Below are 24104 nucleotides of genomic sequence, written 5' to 3'. Positions count from 1 at the left end.
TATCAGTGTTAATAACTTCCTGGTGGTACTTCTATCAGCCTCCACCAGTTACATTACATTCACTCAGAGAATCGTTTCCCCTCACGAGGAGCTGGGGATGAAAGCGCCTGCCAAACGGCAGATGTTGAATTAGCTTTGATTCATTTAGAAGATTGATGTGTCCATCGCCACTGTCCCAACACGCCGCCCGCTTCTTCCTGATTCAGCAGAGTCCTTCACAGCGGGCCGACGTTTGTCACCAGCTGGACTCGGATCAGCCGGTTAGAGAAAAGAGGGATGAAACACGAACAAAACGCCTCATTCAGCTGCACAGCTTTATCATCAGCTCATCGGTGTTGGCAGGTGAGACGCATGACGGGTTGGTGAAGAGGAAGGAGAGCAAAGACGTGGAGGGGAAGAGAAGTAAAATGAAACATGAAAGCGTGAAAGAACAGGAGAAAGAAGGATATGACAGAGGAAAGTGGGGGAAAAGAAAGCAAAGTAGATATGTTGGAAGAGAAAGGAAGATAATAGATAAGTATAAGAACTGCATTCTCTCTAGTGTCCACCAGGGGGCGACTCCTCTGGTTGTATAGAAGTCTATGAGAAAATGACTCTACTTCTCTCTTGATTTATTCCCTCAGTAAACATTGTAAACATGAGTTTATGGTCTCAATCTCTAGTTTCAAGTCTTCTTCAATACAGCATGATGTTCATTTAGTAAATGATGCTCCATTTAGAGTCAAACAGACCATAAAGCAGGGGATGCTTTAGGGCGGGGCTACACACTGATTGACAGGTCCACACCAGAGACGTATACGGCGTCTCTACGTCACTCCTCCTCACTCCATATATGGTCACTTCCTGTTCACTGGTTGCAAAAAACAAGATGGTGACTGAAAAATTGCCAAACTCGAAGCTTCAGAACCACAGTCCACAAATCAATGAGTGACGTCACGACAACTACGTCCACTTACAGTCAATGTGTAAATTATAAAACAGTGAAGTGAAAAAAAGCTGCAAAAACTAACCGGACTTTAAACTTTAGTTTGCTCCCTCAACACCCTTCATTTAAAAATGTAAACAGTATTTTTTGCTAAAAGACAGAGAAGGACAGCTGAGGACATTAGATGAGAATAGAAGTGATAATGAGATTAACAGTAGAAGATAGAGAACAGGAAGTGAGATAGAGATGATGATGATGATGATGATGATGACCTTGCTGCTATCAACACATTTCAGGTACAGGAACAGAATCGTACGTCCTGCATGTTGCCGCCTGGCTTCCCTCCTGACTCAGCTATCGGTCCCTTTACACTGGACCAGTACCACCAGTATGCTGACACAGCACTGTGTTACCGTGTGTGTGTGTGTGTGTGTGTGTGTGTGTGTGTGTGTGTGTGTGTGTGTGTGTGTGTGTGTGTGTGTGTGTGTGTGTGTTCAGTGGTTCCTGTGAGTCGGCCAGCTGCTGAAGAATTAGGCCAGAAAAACTGACTAACAACAGCAGGCAGACACCAGCTGTGTGTGTGTGTGTGTGTGTGTGTGTGTGTGTGTGTGTGTGTGTGTGTGTGTGTGTGTGTGTGTGTGTGTGTGTGTGTGTGTGTGTGTGTGTGTGTGTGTGTGTTTGCAGATCAGGAAGTTGTAGTGAGCCCCAGGATGTTTGTATCAGGGGACGAAAAACAAATCGGTCCGTTAGTTTAGTCTTGCATCGGACTCTTTAATAAAATACTATATAAAAACTTAAAGTGGCCCTATTATGCTTTTCCACTTTTTCCCTCTCCTTTAGTGTGTTATATATATTTTTTACATGTAAAAGGCAGACTTGACTCGAGACCCCCCCCCCCCCCAGAAGCTCCTGAGCTCCTGAAATGGCTCCATTGAATTCTCTCCTTCACTTCTGTAACCTTATGAGGTCATAATGTAACTTTATGAGGTCACAATGTTACAGAAGTGATGTAAAACTCCTTCCGGCTAGTTTGGCCCTCAAACAACAAAAGAGAGAGACTGAGCTGAAGAGTTTGCTTTAATTGTGAAACGTTGACATATCACAACAGAGCGGGCTAGCTGACCAATCAGAGCAGACTTTGCTTTCTGGAGGGAGGAGCTAAAACGGAGCGTTTCAGAGAGAGGGTGAGAAGAGGCGCTGCAGGACAGAATGATGAGAAAAACAAGGAGGATTATGGGCATTAACGCATGTAAACATGTTGTAACTGTAACTGGAGATAAAAATATACACCCGGAATATAGCACAATAGGGCCTGTTTACTTTACATTTCTTTTTGTTCTTTTTGAGTATCAAAAACTTGCGAGATTTGAAATTTGTCTTCTACTTTCCTGAGCAGGAACTCTGATGTTACATTTCTAGAAGGAGTCCTGCTGTTATTGATCACTTGTGTGTGCTATGTGTCAAATGACCCGATGTGTGTGTTAGTTGTTAGAAAAAGATCTCCATGGAGGTCAGTGAAGTCGTTCTTGGAGAGCATAAAACTTGAAGACACCAGCGACATTGTTTCGGCGTGTGTGCGTGTGCAGGTTTGTGTGGCTGATGTTCCTCACAGAGCCGCTGTTTGTCCGATGAAGGATCGTGTCTCTGTGTGTTCCTTCACGCTGTGATTACGAAGCACAAAAACAGCAGCGAGCCCCCCCGCCGCTCGCACTCCGGCTGTCAGCAAGACGGAGTGCGAGCGGCGGCCTGAATGGCGCCGCTCCCCCGCCGCTAATTATTCATCACGCGGGAGGAAAGGTCGTCGGCGGGCAGCGCTAACGAGAGACTCCTCAGATGAATGAAGGTCAACGGTTCGCTCCCAGGCGTCCTGCTTTTACCTGAAAACAACGGCTCCTTCAGGACGAATTTAAAAGAAGGATGTGATTAAAAAGGCATTCTGTGCACGTTGATCCGAGAAAACCAGGAGAGCAGGAAGTCTTAAAGGAATAACGCAACTTTTTTTAACTTATATGTTGTGTTCATGGAGAGTTTGATGTTTCATCAGATCTTATACTTCAGTAAAAGTAGTAAAATCAATGTAGAAATACTCTGTTACAAGATCTGCATTCAATATTTTACTCAAGCAAAAGCGCAAAAGTATGAGCATCAAAATATACACAAAGTACTGACCCTAAAGTACCATATTGAGTATATAACATAAATAATGAGTATTGTGAGTTTTTATTATAGTTATTGATGCATTAAGGTCTTTTCTTTGCATTATAAGTACTTTTTCAATTTTGCATCCAGTATTTTATCACATTTTTATAGCTTTTGATAGAATATTTCTATTATTTACTTACACTCACATTTAATTTCACAAAAAGTTCATCCGAACAACAGCAAGGTTTTAAATGCAGCACTTTTACCTCTCGTAGAGTTTTTCATAGTGTTGTATTAGTACTTTTTCTGCAGTAAAGGATCAAATTACTTCATCCATCTCTGGTTTTGGATTATGTGATGTTAGTTTTTTTGTCAATGGAAAAAAAATATTTTAGTTTTTAGCTTATAATTCCATTTTATTCAACTCTTTTTTTTCTACAAAGATATCACAAATGATATTATATAATGTTGTTTTTGAATATATTTCACGAAGTTTTCATTAACGATATAAACGTTATTATCAGAAAACATATTGTGGCCACAAAAACACATGAAATCAAATGAAGAGAAAACATTCGGTCCTGTTCGCCAGGGAGAAAGATTCACTAACTGTGGCACGAATACTCATTAACTCCCATCATTACACTCACACACACACACACACACACACACACACACACACACACACACACACACACACACACACACACACACACACACACACACACACACACACATCTGTGGCGTTACATTAGCTGCCCCATTGGTCCTCTAAATGCCAACTCATTGGTTAATGTTGTGAAGCTGAACGGCACACGACTGAGAGGGAATATCTGTGTGTGTGTGTGTGTGTGTGTGTGTGTGTGTGTGTGTGTGTGTGTGTGTGTGTGTGTGTGTGTGTGTGTGTGTGTGTTTCTGCCTCAGTGGGCAGTGTGTATGGCAGCAGCAGCAGCATCTCCTGCAGCTGAAAGGGTCTCAGGTGTGACTCCTGCAGCAGACACAGCTTGTAGCTAAAGTGCCCTTGAGCAAGGCGTAGATGAGCGAAGTGTAACGTGGCCCCTCGGCGTCTGAACCAACGAACCGGAGAGCAGGAGAGCTGACTGAGCGTTCGCCATATCTGAATTTGCATAACCATGACTCAACCCCAACTTTATGCAAATGAGGTCCGTCCATCACAAGGCAGCAGTCTCACGGAACTCAGATCAAACAGTCAAATTAGAGCTTTGGCTGGATATCGTTTTTAAAATTACACTTGCCAATATCAGTACCCTCAACCCTCTGAAACACAAGCTCTCTCTGTTGCCTTGATTTTCAAAATAAAAGTCCTGCTCCTCTATGGAAACAGAACAATCATGCCTAGAAGTAGAGAGAACTCAAACATGTCTTTAGACATCAATCATACAAAAGAAGATGGTTCATCAGGGTCCTGTAGGCCTTCAGTTCCTGGAGGGTCCTCGGGGTCCTGGAGGGTCAGGGTCAGGTCCTGGAGGGTCCTGGAAGAGTTCAGGTCCTGGAGGATCCTCAGGCTCCTGGAGGCGTTCAGGTCCTGTTACGGCCATGTTGGTTTTGCTGACATTAGATGTTCAGCAGTGTCTTTTTCTGAGTACCGATCGACTAGGGATCAATGCGTCCTGAAGGAGGCGTTCAATGACAGCTCATTGCAGCAGAAGGGTTTATTACCATCATACACACACATTGATAATAACTCTGCCAAGTGGGCTGATTGAGTGTCGGATTACTACTCGCTTGTTTTCATTGGATTACTCAGCCGGCGTGGAGGGGGGGGGGCCTATTAGTAGCCATGGCAACAGAAAGCCCAGGTAATCAGAGCTGTAATTATGGAAGCAGGCGGACGCTGCAATCAGCGGAGTGAAGAGCAGAGAAACACAGATCCTGGTCTTCTTCAGCCGGCAGAGACAGTTACTCTGTTAGAGAGTGACGAAGAACACGTCGTTAAATTAAGATCGTGATGTAATATGATGATTATTAAAATGTCTGTGGCTGAACGTTGAAACTGTGGAAGTTGTGGGAAGATTTCAGTCCTGTATGATAATTAGTGGTTACCATAAAGATACTTGGGAAAATAGAAAAATAAAAGTAAGCACTGCCAAAGTCATAGAATAAAAAAATTAAGAATAGAAAAGTACTATAAGAACAAATGAGCATCTGATTAAAAATGAAAGAAATGTGTTTTTTTGTGCAGGAATTGCACCTATCAATATGTGTTTGTTTTGTTGTGATGTTTGTGAAGCAGTGTGTGTCTTTGGAATTAAGTTTCAGAAAAAATACTCTGATAATAAAGTGAAATCAATCTTTTCATGTATAAATATATAGAGTATGAAGAATATTTCAGCTCGTAGTTATGACACATTTAATGTATGTCTCTCCCCATTTCAATAATAATAATAATAATCCAAATGATACAAAAATATGCATAACCATAATATAAAAGAAATCTCAATAATTATTTGTATTAAATAATAATACAAATAATAGTAATTAAATGTAAACATAAATTTATCAATTTGTTTCTGACGTTCTGCCTTCCGTTTGCCAAAACCCCGTCTATCAGAGTTGTAAATTGTAGCTCAGATTATCAAAGATACCAAATATATGATGCTGCATTTTAATTTCATGTATCTAAAATGATGACAGCAAATTAAGAATACTATTATACATTATAATTTAAAAAACTGCTACTGATGGATATTTTACTGTCATACAGTTTAGAAAAAACATTTTCTCCCTAAATATAAAGAAATCTAAAGGGACATTTGAGTGAGGAAAGTCATGAGTTTTATGTTAAAAACAGATCCGTCCCATAGTACGGAATGCTGGGAAATTAAGTGTGAATTTAACATTAACGCATCATCACACACACACACACACACACACACACACACACACACACACACACACACACACACACACACACACACTCACACAGAGAGGGATGTTCAGAATCTGAACATCTGTCAAAGAGTCAGAAGTTACGCAAGACCACACGCCTCGAAACACACACTATATATATATTTTATATATTTATTTATATATTTATTTATTCATATATATATATATATAAATACATCCTCCAACCCAACCAAAGGGAGACACGAAGCACTCAGTGCTCCGAGTCATCTGTGGTCGACAACAAAGCAGACATGACAGGAGGTTTGTGTTTGTGGCGGTGATGCCAGCGTGCCCTGGAGCAAGGCACTGGGTCGAGACGCACACAAGCTCCAGTTGATTAAGAGAGCGATGAGTTCAGGAGGGTTCATTTAGACATAACATGAGATCATAATACAGTTCTTGTTTTTTATTTACCCACTGTTTCAATCTGATTCATTTTATTTTATTTTAACTTTAATTTATTTTATTTCATTTTATTTCATTTTATTTAATCTTATTTCATCTTGTTTTATTTCATTAAATTTATTTTCTTTCTTTTTTTCTTTCTTTGTATTTTATTTTATGTTAAGCTGTTCTTTTATAATATTGTTCACTATATTTACTTAACTTTAGTTCACTTTATTTAATTAACTGTAGTTTGTTGTACTCAATTCATTGTAGTTCATTTTACTAAATGTACCTTAGTTCACTTAACTACATAAACTCATAAACTGTTTTCACTTTAGTTTATTTCCTGTATTTTACTTGAATGAATCACAAGTTGTTCTCTCTCTCTCTCTCTCTACTCTCTCTCCTACTCTCTCTCTCTCTCTCTCTCTCTCTCTCTCTCTCTCTCTCTCTCTCTCTCTCCCTCTCTCTCTCTCTCTCTCTCTCTCTCTCTCTCTCTCTCTCTCTCTCTCTCTCTCTCTCTCTGTCTCTCTCTCTCTCCTTATGTCTCTCGTCCTCAGTCTGCGTTTCCAGGTTCCATTGCTGTGACGTGGACACGTCAGCAGGACTGGGTCAGACCTGGTGGAGACTGAGGAAGACTTGTTACCAGATCGTAGAGCACAGCTGGTTCGAGTCCTTCATCATCTTCATGATCCTCCTCAGCTCTGGAGCTCTGGTCAGAAATACACACTTTACTTTATACTACTTTACTTTACTTTACTTTACTTTTACTTTACTTTACTACTTTACTTTACTTTACTACTTATACTTTTTATACTAGTTTACTTTACTTTATACTAGTTTACTTTATACTAGTTTACTTTATACTAGTTTACTTTATACTAGTTTACTTTACTTTATACTACTTTACTTTATACTACTTTACTTTATACTAGTTTACTTTATACTACTTTATACTTTTACTTTATTTTTACTTTTACTTTACTACTTTACTTTATACTAGTTTACTTTATACTAGTTTACTTATACTTTATACTACTTATACTAGTTTACTTTATACTTTATACTAGTTTACTATACTAGTTTACTTTATACTAGTTTACTTTATACTAGTTTACTTACTTTATACTAGTTTACTTTATTTTACTTTACTAGTTTACTTTACTTTATACTAGTTTACTTTACTTTATACTAGTTTACTTTACTTTATACTAGTTCACTTTACTTTATACTAGTTTACTTTACTTTATACTAGTTTACTTTATACTAGTTTACTTTACTTTATACTAGTTTACTTTACTTTATACTAGTTCCCTTTACTTTATACTAGTTTACTTTACTTTATACTAGTTTACTTTACTTTATACTAGTTTACTTTACTTTATACTAGTTAACTTTACTTTATACTAGTTCCCTTTACTTTCGGAGTGAGATCAGATGTAAAACAAACATCCCTGACGCTCGCTCTCTGCTGCCCCCTTCAGGCCTTCGAGGACATCTACATCGAGCAGAGGAAGGTGGTCAAGGTGGTGCTGGAGTACGCAGACAAGATCTTCACCTACATCTTCATCCTGGAGATGCTGCTCAAGTGGCTCGCCTACGGCTTCAAGAAGTACTTCACCAACTACTGGTGCTGGCTTGACTTCCTCATCGTCGATGTAAGTCGTTATCATGTTTGATTGGTTGATTGATTTGATGGTTTATCTGTCAGGTTAATTGTTTTACATTGATTTAAATGTACACATGGGCATTTGAGTATCGTTTTAAGACAGACATGAAAACATTTGAACCTATGCTTCAAGAAAATACAAATATCTTCATGTACACTTCTGTTGAAAAGTCATTAGATGTCTGAGAGGACGACTCTCTTTGTATGAATGATGCTTTTTTTCTTGAAGAAAGTCATCTGTACTAAAAGATGTTGTTTAGTTTAGTTCATGGAGAACAAAACTCTGTCCAATTGTTCAACCAGACTGATAACTGAAAGAGACAAAGATCCTCTGAGCAACAGTTGAAGAAGAAAAGTAATCAGCAGTTATTGGTAAAAGAAACTGGAAGCTTAGCATTAAACAGGAAACAGCTACACAGTGATTGACAGGTAACTACCAGAGCTGTATACGGCGTCTTTATGCAAAAAACAAGATGGGGATGGCAAAAATCCAAGATGGTGGTGGCCAAAGTCCAAGATTATAATGCCCAAAAACCAAGCTGGCAATGGCTTAAATCCAAGATGGCAATGGTCAATATCTAAAATAGTTAATCAAAGGTCAATGTTGACGGACAAAATCCAAGATGGCAATGTCAAGAAAAACAAGATGTTGACAGCTGAAATCCAAGATGCCGATGGCCAAAAACCAAAATGGCAATGACTTAAATCCAAGATGGCAACGGCCAAAAAACAAGATGGTGACATCTAAAAAACAAGATGGGGATGCCCAAAGTCTAACATTGTAATGTCCAAAAACCAAGATGCCTACGGCAAAAACACAAGACGGAGATGGCCAGAATCCAAGATGACAACGGCTTAAAACCAAGATGGCAATGGCCAAAATCCAAGAAGGCGATTGTCAAAAACCAGTCACAGATGCAAACTGCCGAAAACCAAGATGTCAATGGCCAAAATCCGACATGGTTAATGCAAATTGCTGAACTTGCAAACCAACGGGTGACGTCACAACAACTACACGACAAGCTAAAAGATCAGCTAAAAGGAAGTTTAAATCATTTCATTCTTCTTCTTCTTTTGGGGCCAAAACTATTTCAAATGTGTTGAATAGATATTATTGAATGAAAAAAGAAGAAAAACTTAAATATACCAGCACATTGACACATATTTACAGTCTTTAAAGAGAGATGCGTGCTGACTCTCAGGCAGTGTGTGTTACAGTAGTTATCCTGCTGCTCTGCATCTCGCTCCAATGACATAATGCAACGCTATAAATAAAAGCAGCGAGACACAAAGAGAGACAAAGAGAGACAAAGAGAGAGAGGCCAAACAGCTTCAGGCCAAACGATCAGCGCTGGCTTTTTAACCTCTGCACACACAAAGACAGTGATGTGTACATATCTGTGCACACACCGAACATATGCATGCTATGAGTCTCTCTCTCTGGTTTTCTGGGTGGTTTTTTTTCCGCCTGGCCGTCTTCATAAGTGACGTTGAGTGTTGTGATGTTTTTATTCGACTGAAAAGAGAGAGACGAGTTGAGTCACGGAAGTCTAACCAAGCAGATCTGAGGAAACAGCAGAGTGTTAATAATAGAACTTAAAGCTGCACTCGCCAGTTTTTTTAGCCACTAGAGGGCAGAAAAACACGAAGACAAACCCACCAGATTTTCTAATTGTTACGACTCATGACTCAAAGTTAGATGATCGGAAGCTGTGGTTCCAAACATGAGGGTCTCAACCTTTCAAGCGGTCACAAGGCTAATCTTGAAACACAAAAAAATGTATCTCGAACATTAATTTCATTAAAACAACAATATGCCATACTCGGCACTCAAACACCAGCTGTTTTTTTCAGCGTTAAGCTTGTCAATGAAACTCAACACTGCATTGATGTTTCACATTAAAAGACTTTCCCTTTTTCTGATAGGATTTTATTTTGAAATGTCACGGTTCATTGACAGAAGCTTTACATTGAACACAGAGTGACAATGTAGAACTTATTGTAATTAATCAATAAGTAAGAACATTATTTATGGTAATATTTGAAATTTAAAGGGATGCTAAAATACTTAATTAATTTAAATTGTACGTTTTGTTGTAAGATCTCAGTGTTGGGTCAGCTGGCTCAGTTCATCTCTATGGACCACATCTCCGCCATGCGGGTGCTGAGGACATTCAGGGCTCTGCGTCCTCTCCGGGCCGCGTCCCGCTTCGCTGGTATCAGGGTAAGAACCAGCTGAGCTCCACCCGACCGAACCAACCGCGACACCTGCTGCTCCAGTCTGTTGTTTTAACTCTTTACCAAAGACGTCATGTGACACAGGATGCATTTATGTTACATAAAGGAAACGGAAACGGAAATCATCCTTTTTCTCCTCCACAGTACTTTCAGTGTACTTCATCTGAGGAATACTTCAGCGATGTTCAACCAGTGTTTTTTTGTTTCACAGGTCAAACATCAGATAAACTACTTTAGTGTATCGACTCATCTCTCCTTCCTCTCCTGCAAGTGTTTAAACTAACGTTGTCTTTCCTCGAATCCACAGTTCTGATTGGCCGATGAGTCCTCTCCGTATCCGTCTTTCAGTAGACTAGAAGTTAACTGTCCTGTCTCCGTCTCCTCTCCGTCTCCTCTCCGTCTCCTCCAGGTGTCGTTGGTCAGTCTGGTGGCCAACACGTTGGGTTATTCAGACTTTGCAGCCATCAAGTCTCTGCGGACGCTTCGAGCCCTGCGGCCCCTCAGAGCCCTCTCCAGATTTGAAGGCATGAGGGTAAGAGACAGTATTAGTACATCAAACACACCTGGGCATAGATGAAGAAGTATTCAGATCATGTACTGCAGTAAAGGTACTACTACCACAGTTTAAAAACACATACAATAAGAGTACTAATACCACACAGAAACCATCCTCTGTTACAGTAGAAGTACTGATACCAAACTGTAGAAATACTGGTATGGTAAAAGTACCCAAACAACACAGAAACAATACTCTGCTACAGTAATAGTACTAATACAACATAGTAAAGGTACTTTGGTACAGTACGAGTATTAATACCACACTGTATAAATACTCAGCTGTACTTGTATAAACTGTTGTAGTTTAATTTACAACAAAAAATCTAAATTTATAAACTCTTGATATGTTTTGTGAGCAAAATAATCTTGTAAATTAACTTTAATAAATAAATATGGAGATAAAAGTACAATAGTTGTAGAGGCGTAGAAGTATAATAAAAGTACCTCAATTTAAATACTGTATTTCAGTAACATTCCATCACTGATAACACTAACTAAGCTTAAAACAACTGTAAAACATGTATTTAGTCAAAACAACTGATCTTTTATCATAAAAATAATGTTAATATACATATGATTTATTGATTTCAATTCAACTTATAATGGTGGTTCACTCAACTCAACAAATTAAGTTTCTAAAGAGATATTATTTGTATAATTCAAACTATATTTTGGTGCCCAGGTGTGATTAAAAGAAAACAGTGTTTTATCCTCTAACAGCTCATCTGTTGTTTCCGTGTTTCCTCCTCTCTGATTGGTTCTCATCACTTCCTGTCAGTGTTTCCTCCTCTCTGATTGGTTCACTTCCTGTCAGTGTTTCAGTGCAGCTTTGACTTTCTTCCTCCTGAGAGGTTTTCTCTTTCAGAAAGTATCAGTATTTAAACTTTACATGTCCATAAATGTTTTTGACCAGCAAGGAAGCATCGAGCGTCATCTCTGTTTCTGTCTCACCATCATCATCATCATTATCATCATCATCATCATCATTATCATCATCATCATCATCATTATCATCATCAGTATTACTGAGTATCAGAGTATCAGTCATTGTCCTGCAGACACTTTACTCCTGGCTGAGAAACATGTGTAAAAGATAGGAAGCCTTATAAATAATATTTATTATTTTATTTTATTTTATTTTATTTTATTTTATTTTTATATGATACTTAATATTATTACTGTTGTGATTTTGTAGAACTTTAAAGAATTAACTTGAAATGTACATTTAAAGAAAAACCTCAAGAGAATTATTTTTTATAATAATAATAATTATTATTATTATTAATAATATTAATAATAATAATATTATTATTGATTTTTGTCTGGCTTAATAAGATTAGCTCTCGTGTAAATTTACAAACTGTGGTCAGCTGGGGATTCTGGGTAAAAGCACTGCATTGTGGTTATAACAAGGAGGGCTGGAGTGGCAGGTCGATTTCTGACTTATTTATTACTTTTTGACATAATTTTGTTTATTAATCAATGAATGTATTAATTCATTTTGTAATATTTATTTATTTATGTATCACTGACTCAGATTTATTTTATTTTCTGTTTAGTCTAAAAAGTTACTGAATTTACATTAAAATGAAGGTAAAAAATGCTTTTTAACATAAAATACTACAAAATATTATCAAAACAGTAATTTTATCTCCATCTACTAATTGTGTAAGCTTTAATTTAACGTGTGTTTTATGTGCATATATCTTGATTTGTAAAGTACCTCTTATTACTATAGTACTAGAGTGAATGTACTTTGTCTGGACGTGTGAAGCAGCAGACTGAAGTTGCGTCTCGTCTCCTCAGGTGGTGGTGAACGCTCTGATCGGGGCGATCCCCTCCATCATGAACGTTCTGCTCGTCTGCCTCATCTTCTGGCTCATCTTCAGCATCATGGGCGTCAACCTGTTCGCCGGAAAGTTCGGCCGCTGCGTCAACCGCACGGGCCACATCTACGAGTCGTCCTTCATCAACAACAAGTCCGAGTGCGAGGCGCTCAACGACACCTCGCTCTACTACTGGACCAAGGTCAAGGTCAACTTCGACAACGTCGGGGCCGGATACCTGGCGCTGCTGCAAGTGGTGAGAGAGTCGGGGTTCTGAACCATGGTTTCTCGTAAATGTATGAGTTTTTAATGTCAGAGAATATTTATCTTTATCTTTATAGACATTTTGTGTTTCTTTTTAGTTGTTTTATGGGTTTTTTTGTGGTTGTTTTGTGTCTCTCTTTAGTCCTTTTGTGTCTCTTTCTTGTCTTTTCGTCACCTTTTTGTAGTAAATTTCCGTCATTTTGGTGATTTTGGTCCCTTTTTTGTCTTATTGTGTCTCTTTGAAGTTGTTTTGTATCTCTTTTTAGCCTATTTGTGTCTCTTTATATACATGTTATGTCTCTTTGTAGTCTTTTTGTGTCTTTGTATTTGTTTCGTGTCTCTTTTTAGACATGTTGTGTCTACTTGTAGTTGTTTTGGTTCCTTTTTTGTCGTTTTGGTCTCTTATTAGTTGTATGAGTCACTATCTGTCGTGAGAGAGTCTGGATTTTTTTAATAGAGGGAGTTTGGTGTTTCATATCCTGAGTGATTATGTCAGAGAATATTTACGTTTTTTCCGTAATAATATATTTATTTACGCACAATGGCCATGAAACTCGTCGTAGAAGTTAGAAGATGAGTTTGTTGAAGCATTTAATAGAATCAAAGAATCTTGGATTCATTGAAAAAAGGTTGCAGCACTTTTTTCTCTTCTGTTTTTGAATTTCCATCCTTCCTTTCTGCTTTTTCTCACTATTCATGAGTGGATAATGAGACAGAGGTTCCTTAAACGCCTCACAATCTCTCCTACATAAGACACACAGACTTTATAGAAGTTAATCCCCATTTAGTTATTGTTTTGTGTCTCTTTGTAGTCGTTACGCATCTTTTTGTGTTTCTTTTTAGTTTTTTTTTGTCTCTTAAGTATATTTGTGTCTTCTTGGTGACATTTTGGTCTTTTTGTGTCTCATTGTAGTTGTTTTGTGTCTCTTTTTAGCCGATTTGTGTCTTTTTGAAGTAATTTTGTGTCTATTTGTGGTCATTTTTGTCTCCTTTGGTACGTTTTGGTCGTTTTGTTGTCTCTTTGTGTCTCTTTATAGACATTTTGTGTCTCTTTGTAGTTGTTTTGTGTCTCTTTTCAGCCTATTTGTAGTCTCTTTGTGTCTACTTGTTTGTCGTTTTGGTCTCTTTATAGTCAGATGAGTCTCTTTGTGTCACTTTGCAGCAGTTTTGGTCTCTTTGTAGTCTTTTTGTGTCTCTTTGTAGTCGTTTTATGTTTTTTTAGGTCATTTAGAGTCTCTTCCCGGTTGGTACGTGTCTCTTTTAGGGTCATGTTGTATGTGAAGGTCAGTCGGCCAGTGATACTTTGGTCTGTTCCCAGTAGACCTGTTCATTAATCCATCCATTTCCACATCGTTTAATTTTCCTCCATCTCTTTCATCCCTCCGTCTCTCCATCATCTGTCATTAAACACAACATGGACATGGTCAATTATACGGCTGCTGGAACGTCTCCTCCATCTCTCCGTCACTTTGCTTTCCTTTCCTTACAAGCCTCCGTCTCCTTCCTCTCTCTCTCTCTCGTTTCCTTCTCGCTCTTTGTCGCCCACCACTGGAGTCCTGAGAGCCTCCAATCAATCAGCGTCTGAGAGGCTTTTATTTTTAGAGCGACTCCAGCCAAGTGGGAGGGAAATGGAGAGATGGAGGGAGGGAGGGAGGGAGGGAATGTACAAGTTAAGTAAGAAAATTAAGGTTCAAACTGCAAATGGAAAGAAAGAAACATTAGAGATGGAGTGATTTCAAGATAATAAGGAGGGAGGGATTCAAAGGAAAGAGGACAGATGTGGGATGGATGGAGGAAAAGTCAGTTATTTATTTGATTTAATCAGGAGAGAGTCTCTCGAAAAGTTGCAGACACAAAAACAAAACACAAAAAAATCATAGAATTTCAAAAACTATTCGTCTACTTTCCTCACAAGTCATCAGCTGCTAGATAAAGTATAAATCAATGAAATCATCTTCAGCCAGATGTGCCTCATTAAAAATGCCTCTAAATGCATCCAGAGGTGATTTTTCAAACTGATTCCAAGCATCATACTCAAAAACTCTTTTCACCAGATCAGCATTAGAGCTTTATAGTAGAAATAAATCCCGGAGAAGATGGTTGGGATTAAAGGAGAGAGAAAAAGAAAAAGGATAGAGGAGAGGAAACAGAAAGAAAAGGACAGAAGGGGAAGATGGAGGATTGTGATGATGGATGAAGAGATGAGAGGAGAAAACGAGGTAAAGAAGTCGTCGGTTCAACCCTCGACCGGCGAGAAAAGAACTTGAGAGCGCGGTCGCCTCGGCAACGAGTCGCTCGGCACTTCTCTCCGTGTTTGGATGGTCGGCGTGGCAACGGTTGGCGGGGGCAACCCTTCCATTAGCATCTGGAAATAGCTCCACGCTGCAAAAAAAAAAGGTGGAATGGAAAAAGAAAAATGATGCAGGGAGAAAGACTTTACTGAAATCAGGATCTGTGGACGTCTGAACTCTGAATTATCAGTTCTTTATTATTATCTCACGACATTTCTAACGTTTTTAAGTTAAAAAAAAAAGAGTCAATGATCCCAGAATCATCATATCTGCAGATGAATGTAGAATCTTTAGGCAAAGGGACAAGATTTTGGATTTGGTTCCTGTTGTAGTCCGAGTAGTATTGACCATCATGATGGGCAGGAATTGGTTCAATGCAGATAAACAGTCCGTGATGAGAGCAAAAGAGTCTGATGATGATTTAGCTTTTTATTGGTTAAAAAATAAACGTGTAAACTGGCTACTTGTCCGGTTGTAGACATCATCTTTCAACTCTAGTCTTGCATCTCAAAATGCAAATAAGTTTTTGTGTCTCTTTGTAGTCTTTTGGTGTCTCTTTGTAGTCTTTTGGTTTCTTTTGTAGTCTTTTTGTAGTCTTTTGGTGTCTCTTTATAGTCTTTTGGTTTCTCTTTGTAGTCTTTTGGTTTCTCTTTGTAGTCTTTTGGTTTCTCTTTGTAGTCTTTTGGTATCTCTTTGTAGTCTTTTTGTTTCTCTTTGTAGTCTTTTGTGTCTCTTTGTAGTCTTTTGGTGTCTCTTTGTAGTCTTTTGGTGTCTCTTTGTAGTCTTTTGTTTCTCTTTGTTGTCTTTTGTAGTCTTTTGTTTCTCTTTGAGTCTTTTTGTTTCTGTTTGTAGTTGTCTTGCGTCTCATTGTTGCTTGCCCTGTTAATTAATAAAAGTACCAAAAAAAGTACAAAAGTGTAAACAGCAGCTAAATGTACTTTCAAGTAGTTTGGTTAAAGTACTTCTAATACTACTGGATTATAATTATTGAAGCATTAATGTGTTCATCACTTTAATGGTGCAGCTGCTAACTGAGGAGTTTATTCTAATTACTTTATATGTATTTAATATATGTATAAATGACTTTATATGCTGCTGGTAGCTTGGGAATTTCCTTCAAAGGTTCAGTCCAGTCTTATTCATGTAGTGATATCAAGTATTAAGTAGCATCAAATGGAAATAACCAAGTGATGTACAAGTACCTCAGAATTGTACTTGTGTTTGTAGCTCCACCACTGATGTACTTTCACCACGTCCGTTAAAACTCTGTGGCTGATCCCGTCATCTTTTACAGCGCCAGCTCCTCTCACTCACATCCGACAGCTCATAATAATAACAGGTGGTAACCCGTAGCGACGAGCTGATTTCAGGTCTGCGTGACGGACGGACGGCGCCCACTCAGACCAAAGTGTGCTTTTCCTTCACATCTGCATCGCTTTCCTTCCACCTGCTCTTTCTCCCCCCTCCCTCCATCCATCCTTTATCTCCCCCACTGAGGAAGGAAGTCCATAAAAGGACCTGTTGAGCTGTCATTGAGAAAAGCAAGGCGACGGTGTTTCCATAGCGTTCTGACTCTCAAATCTTCTGCTAAAATGACAAATGTACAGTTATTCACACAAGTGTAGGATGTCGTTTTGGTGATGATTTTTTTAGTTTTTTAGCTACTTAAAGTTACTGTAAGGAACTTCTATCTGGTCCTGAATCAGTCTCAGTGTAGTCCTGATCCTCTTTAGACCTCCATCAGTAAACAGACCATCAGAGAGAAGATCGTCTGTTTCTATAAAGTTATTCTTAAAGCTCGTCATCGGAGCCACCGGGTCGGATTCTGGAGAAACCAGATGAAATCATGCAGGTTCACCAGAAACTCCTTCAGTAAGATGAGAGGGCTTCTAAAGGGACTCTGGTGCTCGAAAAACACGACCACTTCTGTTCACCGGGCCGCCAAAATCAACAGGAAATGAAAAGTTCCTCGTAGTAACTTTATTGTAGGGTTCATCAGTGAGCGTTGCCGGGTTGCTATTGGCAAACATTTTGAGAAACTGGCAAACATGGCCCTTTAAACTTTTTAACCCATTCCAGACCGATTTTGAGTCCTCTTAATGTTTTAAAAAAACTTTGGATAAGCAAGAAAATAGTCTCAAAGCTAAATCCTCCACATATCAGTGAGCTATAGTTATAGTTATAGATTCATCGTTTTTTGGCGTCTGAAGAGATAAATACCGTGTTTCATCCTGTGATCCTGCAGTAGAGTATATAGATCATTTTTCAGGTCGGCAATGTATTCATCATATTCATCACTAATCACAGCTTGTCAGAATTTAATTATCTGTTCGTTTTTTTGTTTCCAAGGCAACCTTCAAAGGCTGGATGGAGATCATGTATGCAGCGGTGGATTCACGAGCTGTAAGTTAAAGAGAAAAGTTTGATTTCTGTCTGTTTTCAACTCCAGAAGAGATTTAAAGGCAGAAAGTGAAAAGAGAGGAACTCAAATAAAAGTTTCCAGTTTGAACGAAAAGGTCAAATAAAACTATTAGATATTTTTTATTAGATAAAATTAGATCAAAATGTAAATAAAGGTGAGTAAAGTTTTTAATTAGATGGAGGAATAATTTAAAATCAAATTAAATAAATCAATTGATGATGTGAGATTAAAACTGAAGTGAATAAAAAATAAAGATGAGATGTTTAATGAGGTGAGAAGAGTTTGAATAAGACAGGAAGAAATAAATTAAAAGAGCCTAAGATGAGAGAAAAGAGGTAAAATAAAGATAATGTGAGAAAAAGATGAAATGTGATGGTTATAAAGTGGAACAGAACTCCTTTTTAAATATAATGTTTTGTTCCTGTCAGGTGGAGGAGCAGCCAATCAAGGAGATCAATCTGTACATGTACCTGTACTTCGTCATCTTCATCATCTTCGGCTCCTTCTTCACCCTCAACCTCTTCATCGGTGTCATCATCGACAACTTCAACCAGCAGAAGCGAAAGATAAGTATTAAATAAATGAATGCAAAAGAACATAACAAAGTAAAATGCTGCTATGCTTATTTATTTGTTTAAAACACTTTTTTTGTTTTTGCTTTCCTTTTTAACAAGTTTAAATCAAAGATTGAAGAGATAAGAAGGTCTAAGATCTTTAATTTCAAATTGTAAAAAATGTGAGGATTTTATTTTGTTCTGTTTAATTTATTTTTATCCACTGTAACTAAAAGGGATCAAACGACAGATTCAAACATGTTTATACATTTTTGGTCTCTTTGTAGTTGTTTTGGTCTTTTGTACTCATTTAAGGTCTTTTTGTAGTTATTTCTTGTCTGTAGATGTTTAGACGTCTCTTAGTTGTCGTTTTATATTTCTTTGTGGTCATTTTGAGTCTCTTCCTGGTTGGTATTAGTCTCTTTAAGTGACATTTTGTTGGTGTTGTGCCCGGTATACTCTTTCAATAATCCATTCATAGCAACATGTCGCTGTGTAAAATAACAGTTGTTGCTGTTGTTTGTTTACTTAGGAGGACAGGACATCTTCATGACGGAGGAGCAGAAGAAATACTACAATGCCATGAAGAAGCTGGGTTCTAAGAAACCCCAGAAGCCCATCCCCAGACCTCTGGTACCCACGCAGATAAACACTGATACGTCCAGTCATGGTCCAAAAAAGAGCTTCTTATTCTGTTTAAGTCCATATTTCAAAACAACATGCTGACTTTAGAGCTTTTACAGAGAAGTTGAAAAGTACAATTAAATAATTAGAATGACAAATGGTAAATGTAAACGTTATTAACAATCTTGCTTTTCTAACATTCATCTTAAATCTTTTGTAGATAAAAATAACAGTGAACTGTTGTGATGGTGAAAACAAAGGTCGTCCTGTCTTGGTAGCAATATGAACCCAAAATAAACAGATTTTGCTGTGATGTAATTACAAAAAGATCAAAAGGATGCAGAAATACCTGTATAATAATGCTGATTTGTAAAAAGTCTGAATCCATGTTTCTTTAGGTCTGTCCGCAAGTTGACGAGCAAACGACTTTTAAAAGGCTTGTTTTCAGAATGAAGTTTGGTTCGATCAGTGCTAGGCTATGCTAGCATTGTAGCTTCTACATTAACTTCGCAGTGACTTTATTGTATATACCAAAGAAAGTCTATGGTTCATACAATTATATTTATACACATAGAGTTTTGTACGTCAGTGACGACAGGAGGAGAAATGTTAACGCTGATAAGAGTCACATGAAAGCAAATGAGGCATATTTTGTATATTCGTCTTATTTGTGTTTTGGATTTATCACGATAAAAGAGGGAAAATGAGGAATAAACACCTGATCTTATATAAGACTGTTTTCTGTGCATATCTGTGCTTTTAAGCTAAACATAGCCAGGGTATTGTTGCAAAAGAAAGTTAATAAAACCAAACATGCATACGCTAAACGTCGATTAATAACAGAAAGAAATCTCTCTCCAGAACTCTCTGCAGGGCTTCTTCTTCGACCTGGTGGGGAAGCAGGCCTTCGACATCATCATCATGGTGCTGATCCTCTTCAACATGATCACCATGATGGTGGAGACGGACGAGCAGTCGTTTCAGATGGAGCGCATCCTGAACAAAATCAACCTGGCCTTCATCATCGTCTTCACCTTCGAGTGCCTCGTCAAGATCGTGGCGCTGCGCTGCTACTTCTTCACCGTCGGCTGGAACATCTTCGACTTCGTGGTCGTCATCCTCTCCATCGTCGGTGAGTTCAAATACGTCCCAGCGGGGTTCCACCAGGAACATCTTTCTCTAGCATCTGAAAAGTTTCACTTTCTTTGACTGAAAGCTGGTCTTTAACCAGTTGAATTACAAACGTAAAAGTATATCAGGGCTTACTTGAAAAATGTTTTTATTTCCTAGCGTAAAAGCTAACATTGTGTCAAAAAAAGATTTAAAGTTGATCGAGTATGGTTGACAAACAGTAAACATAACAGCCATGCCATTGACCCCATTAATATCTTTATTTTTATTAAATCTTGAATAGCATAACACTAGCATAAAGCTAACCTTTATTAAAAGTCAATAACATTACGTACTTAATTTGACGGTATGTTTAACCACAAAACCAGCTCGCTGTTCAGCTGTGTAAATGTCGCCAAAATCAATATAAATATTTTCACAAAATCAGAGAGGATATTTTATAGTATATAGTATGTGTGTGTGTGTGTGTGTGTGTGTGTGTGTGTGTGTGTGTGTGTGTGTGTGTGTGTGTGTGTGTGTGTGTGTGTGTGTGTGTGTGTGTGTGTGTGTGTGTGTGTGTGTGTGTGTGAGGCATGATGTAATGTCTGCCTGAAAATGATCTGCCAACAAAACGACCACCCGGGTGGCCTTGATGTTTACCCTGCACCAAGGTTCATCCACAGCAGCACACACTTCAAACACGCATGACATAACAGTCTGCAGAGCCAGCACACACCAACCTAAGCAGGTAATTTAGCTATCAGTGTTGTGACAAGACTGTGTGTGTGCGTGTAATTAAGTGTGTGTGTGTGTGTGTGTGTGTGTGTGTGTGTGCACGCCGGAGACGAGGCTGCCTGGGGGAGGTGAAGGTAACGGCAGCAATCAGAGCTGCCAGAGGGCGGTCCCTGGAGACAAATCAAACATGATTGACCTGTTACATCAGCTGTGTGTGTGTGTGTGTGTGTGTGTGTGTGTGTGTGTGTGTGTGTGTGTGTGTGTGTGTGTGTGTGTGTGTGTGTGTGTGTGTGTGTGTGTGTGTGTGTCAGGATTAGGGGGGGAAGTGGAGTTGATGTACGACGTGATGGTGATTCCCTCTCGACTCCCCCCTGCTCATCCCTTCCATCACCCATAACTCAACGCTCGGAGACGGGTGAACGATGGAGGTGTGTGTTGGGTCCGGTCTGAGGTGATGACAGGCCGGCTCCTCTTGGAGTTTATCATTCCGGGATAACAAGGAAAAGACGCTTGAATTACAGTGTTCGACTCGCTGTTAGATGGGGGGGGAGACGACTCAGCCCTCCAGAACCAATTACTCAAGATGTAATCACAGCAGAGCTGCCACACCACGACGGGAATATCCAAACGAAGAGCTTTTAGATGATGTAACCCACAGGAATGTCCTCTGATAAAAGGAAAATCTTGATCAACTAATAGCCTTCTTCATCTCGTCTATTTTAGCCGATACAACTGGAAGTAGGATGTCCTGTACTTGTGTCTCTGCAGATAATATAAGTCCTGCAGCAAAACCTCTTATAAAAGTATTAATCTTATTGTGACATCAGAAACATATACTAAACAAATAATCAAACTTAGAAATAGAATAAGAGTAGGACGATCATTTACATTACATTACATTACAGTCATTTAGCAGACGCTTTTATCCAAAGCGACTTACAGGAAGTGTATTCAACATAGGTATTCAAGAGAACTACTAGTCACCAGAAGTCATAAGTGCATCTCCTTTCTTAAACAAGCATCTTAAAGCATAAAGCAAAAGTATAGTGCAGAAGCAAATTAATATGAATACAATAAGTGAAACAGACTAATATGAATACAATAAGTGCTACGAGGAAGGCTCAGGGTAGTACTTCTTGAAGAGGTGAGTTTTCAGCCTGTGCCTAAAGATGGGCAGCGACTCTGCTGTCCTGACGTCAGTGGGGAGTTGTACTTCCCCAATATTTACCTGTACTCCGTTCTCATTTGACTAGTAAAAAAGCAACTCTTCCAGATGCAAAAACAGGTTTGATTGTATAGAAGTCTATGAGAAAATGACTCTACTTCTCTCTTGATTTATTCCCTCAGTAAACATTGTAAACATGAGTTTATGGTCTCATGAGGTCTAGTTTCAAGTCTTCTTCAATACAGCATGATGTTCATTTAGTAAATGATGCTCCATTTAGATGTTAAATGCAGACCATAAAGCAGGGGATGCTTTAGGGCAAGTCTTCTTCAATACAGCATGATGATTGACATGATGTCCATTTACCAAACAGACCATAAAGCAGGGGATGCTTTAGGGCGGGGCTACTCACTCCTGACAGTCCACATATGGTCACTTCCTGTTCTCTGGTTGCAAAAAAAAGACATGGTGATGTCTGTTTTCCATATGGCAAAATCGCAGAAGCTCGACGTCACGATGACTACGTCACCTTCTTATATACAGTGAATGGTTCTACTACCATTTTATTTCTATGGAATCAAACTCCCCAATATATAAACTAATTCACTGTTGGAGGTTTTGAAACTGTAATATCTGTAAGATAAAAATGTGTGAGACATGATTTACATATTTTTCTTCTGTTTTTCAGGTATCGTTCTTGCTGACATCATCGAGAAGTACTTTGTGTCGCCCACACTGTTCCGAGTGATCCGATTGGCCCGTATCGGTCGGATTCTGCGTCTCATCCGAGGCGCTAAGGGCATCCGGACGTTACTGTTCGCCCTCATGATGTCCCTTCCCGCTCTCTTCAACATCGGGCTCCTCCTCTTCCTGGTCATGTTCATCTACGCCATCTTCGGCATGGCCAACTTCGCCTACGTGAAGCGGCAGGCGGGGATCGACGACATGTTCAACTTCGAGACGTTTGGGAACAGCATGATCTGCTTGTTCCAGATCACCACCTCCGCCGGCTGGGACAGCCTGCTCAGCCCGATCCTCAACAACTCCCCCGAGGAGTGCAACCCCAACATCCCCCACACCGGCACCACCGTCCGGGGGAACTGCGGGAACCCGTCGGTTGGCATCACCTTCTTCGTCACCTACATCATCATCTCCTTCCTCATCGTGGTGAACATGTACATCGCCATCATCCTGGAGAACTTCAGCGTGGCCACGGAGGAGAGCACCGAGCCGCTGAGCGAGGACGACTTTGAGATGTTCTACGAAGTTTGGGAGAAGTTCGACTCCGAGGCCACGCAGTTCATCGAGTACGCCAAGCTGTCCGACTTTGCGGACTCTTTGTCGGAGCCGCTGCGCATCAGCAAGCCTAACAAGATCAAGCTGATCACGATGGACCTCCCCATGGTCAGCGGGGACAAGATCCACTGCCTGGACATCCTCTTCGCGTTCACCAAGCGCGTCCTTGGCGAGTCCGGCGAGATGGACGCGCTCAAGCAGCAGATGGAGGAGAAGTTCATGATGGCCAACCCGTCCAAGATCTCCTACGAGCCGATCACGACAACCCTGAGGCGAAAACAGGAAGACGTCTCCGCCACGGTGATCCAGAGGTGCTACCGCCGACACCTGGTGCGACGGCAGCTGAAGGCCGCCTCCTACTTGTACCGCCAGATCACCACGCCTCGGCATGCCGGCGAGGAAGGCGAGGAAGGAGGCGAGGGAATGTTCGAGGAAGCGCCGGAGAAAGAAGGGCTGATCGCCGCCATGATGAGGGAGAACTACGGATCGAGCTTGTTGGGGATAGAACGCTCCGAGACGATTTCCTCCACGTCGTCGCCGCCGTCCTACGACAGCGTGACGCGAGCCACGTCGGAGATCTTTCACCCGCTCGCCGTGAAGACGGAAACAAAAGCTGTCGACACCGGCGGCAGCGAACAGAGCGAACGATCGCCGTCAAAGGTCGACGCTAACGGACAGCAGGAAGCTGTACCATAGCGGGAACCAAAAAAAACAAACATTCAACAAATGAGGAAGTCCTTGTTTTGGGTTGGGCCTGTTTGTTCTTTTGTTTACTGAATGTACCGTCGCTGAGGAGGAACTGCAGGAGGAGTCGAGTGAAGGAGCAAACAACGTGGAATATTTACTACCTTTAATGTTAATTCCTGTTCCCCCCGTGGAGATTCCTGAACTGGTTTTTGGAGTTTCTTAAAGGGGAAACAGAGTAAACTACAAAGACAGAAAGTCAACTCTGCCTTTCGTTGGAGTAAAAGACAGAAACGTAAATCCC

General features: G+C 39.8%; 1 protein-coding gene across 1 annotated transcript in view; it reads left to right on the top strand.

The window, feature by feature from the left end:
• LOC129111068 (sodium channel protein type 4 subunit alpha-like) overlaps window positions 1-23812 on the top strand; it is a 138462-nt gene extending 114650 nt beyond the window's left edge. Inside the window, exons 24-32 of the mRNA XM_054623362.1 lie at window positions 6925-7079; window positions 7849-8022; window positions 10681-10803; window positions 12636-12911; window positions 17560-17613; window positions 18061-18198; window positions 18715-18819; window positions 19672-19942; window positions 22509-23812. Of these exons, the coding sequence (XP_054479337.1) occupies window positions 6925-7079; window positions 7849-8022; window positions 10681-10803; window positions 12636-12911; window positions 17560-17613; window positions 18061-18198; window positions 18715-18819; window positions 19672-19942; window positions 22509-23812 (2600 nt within the window). The remainder of the gene's footprint in view (window positions 1-6924; window positions 7080-7848; window positions 8023-10680; window positions 10804-12635; window positions 12912-17559; window positions 17614-18060; window positions 18199-18714; window positions 18820-19671; window positions 19943-22508) is intronic.
• The last annotated feature ends 292 nt before the right edge of the window (window positions 23813-24104 follow it).

Source organism: Anoplopoma fimbria, chromosome 21 (genome assembly GCF_027596085.1).
Source record: "Anoplopoma fimbria isolate UVic2021 breed Golden Eagle Sablefish chromosome 21, Afim_UVic_2022, whole genome shotgun sequence".
Classification (NCBI taxonomy): Eukaryota; Metazoa; Chordata; class Actinopteri; order Perciformes; family Anoplopomatidae; genus Anoplopoma; species Anoplopoma fimbria.
Note: the sequence above shows the minus strand (reverse complement) of the source record. Positions and strands in the feature narration are given on the sequence as shown.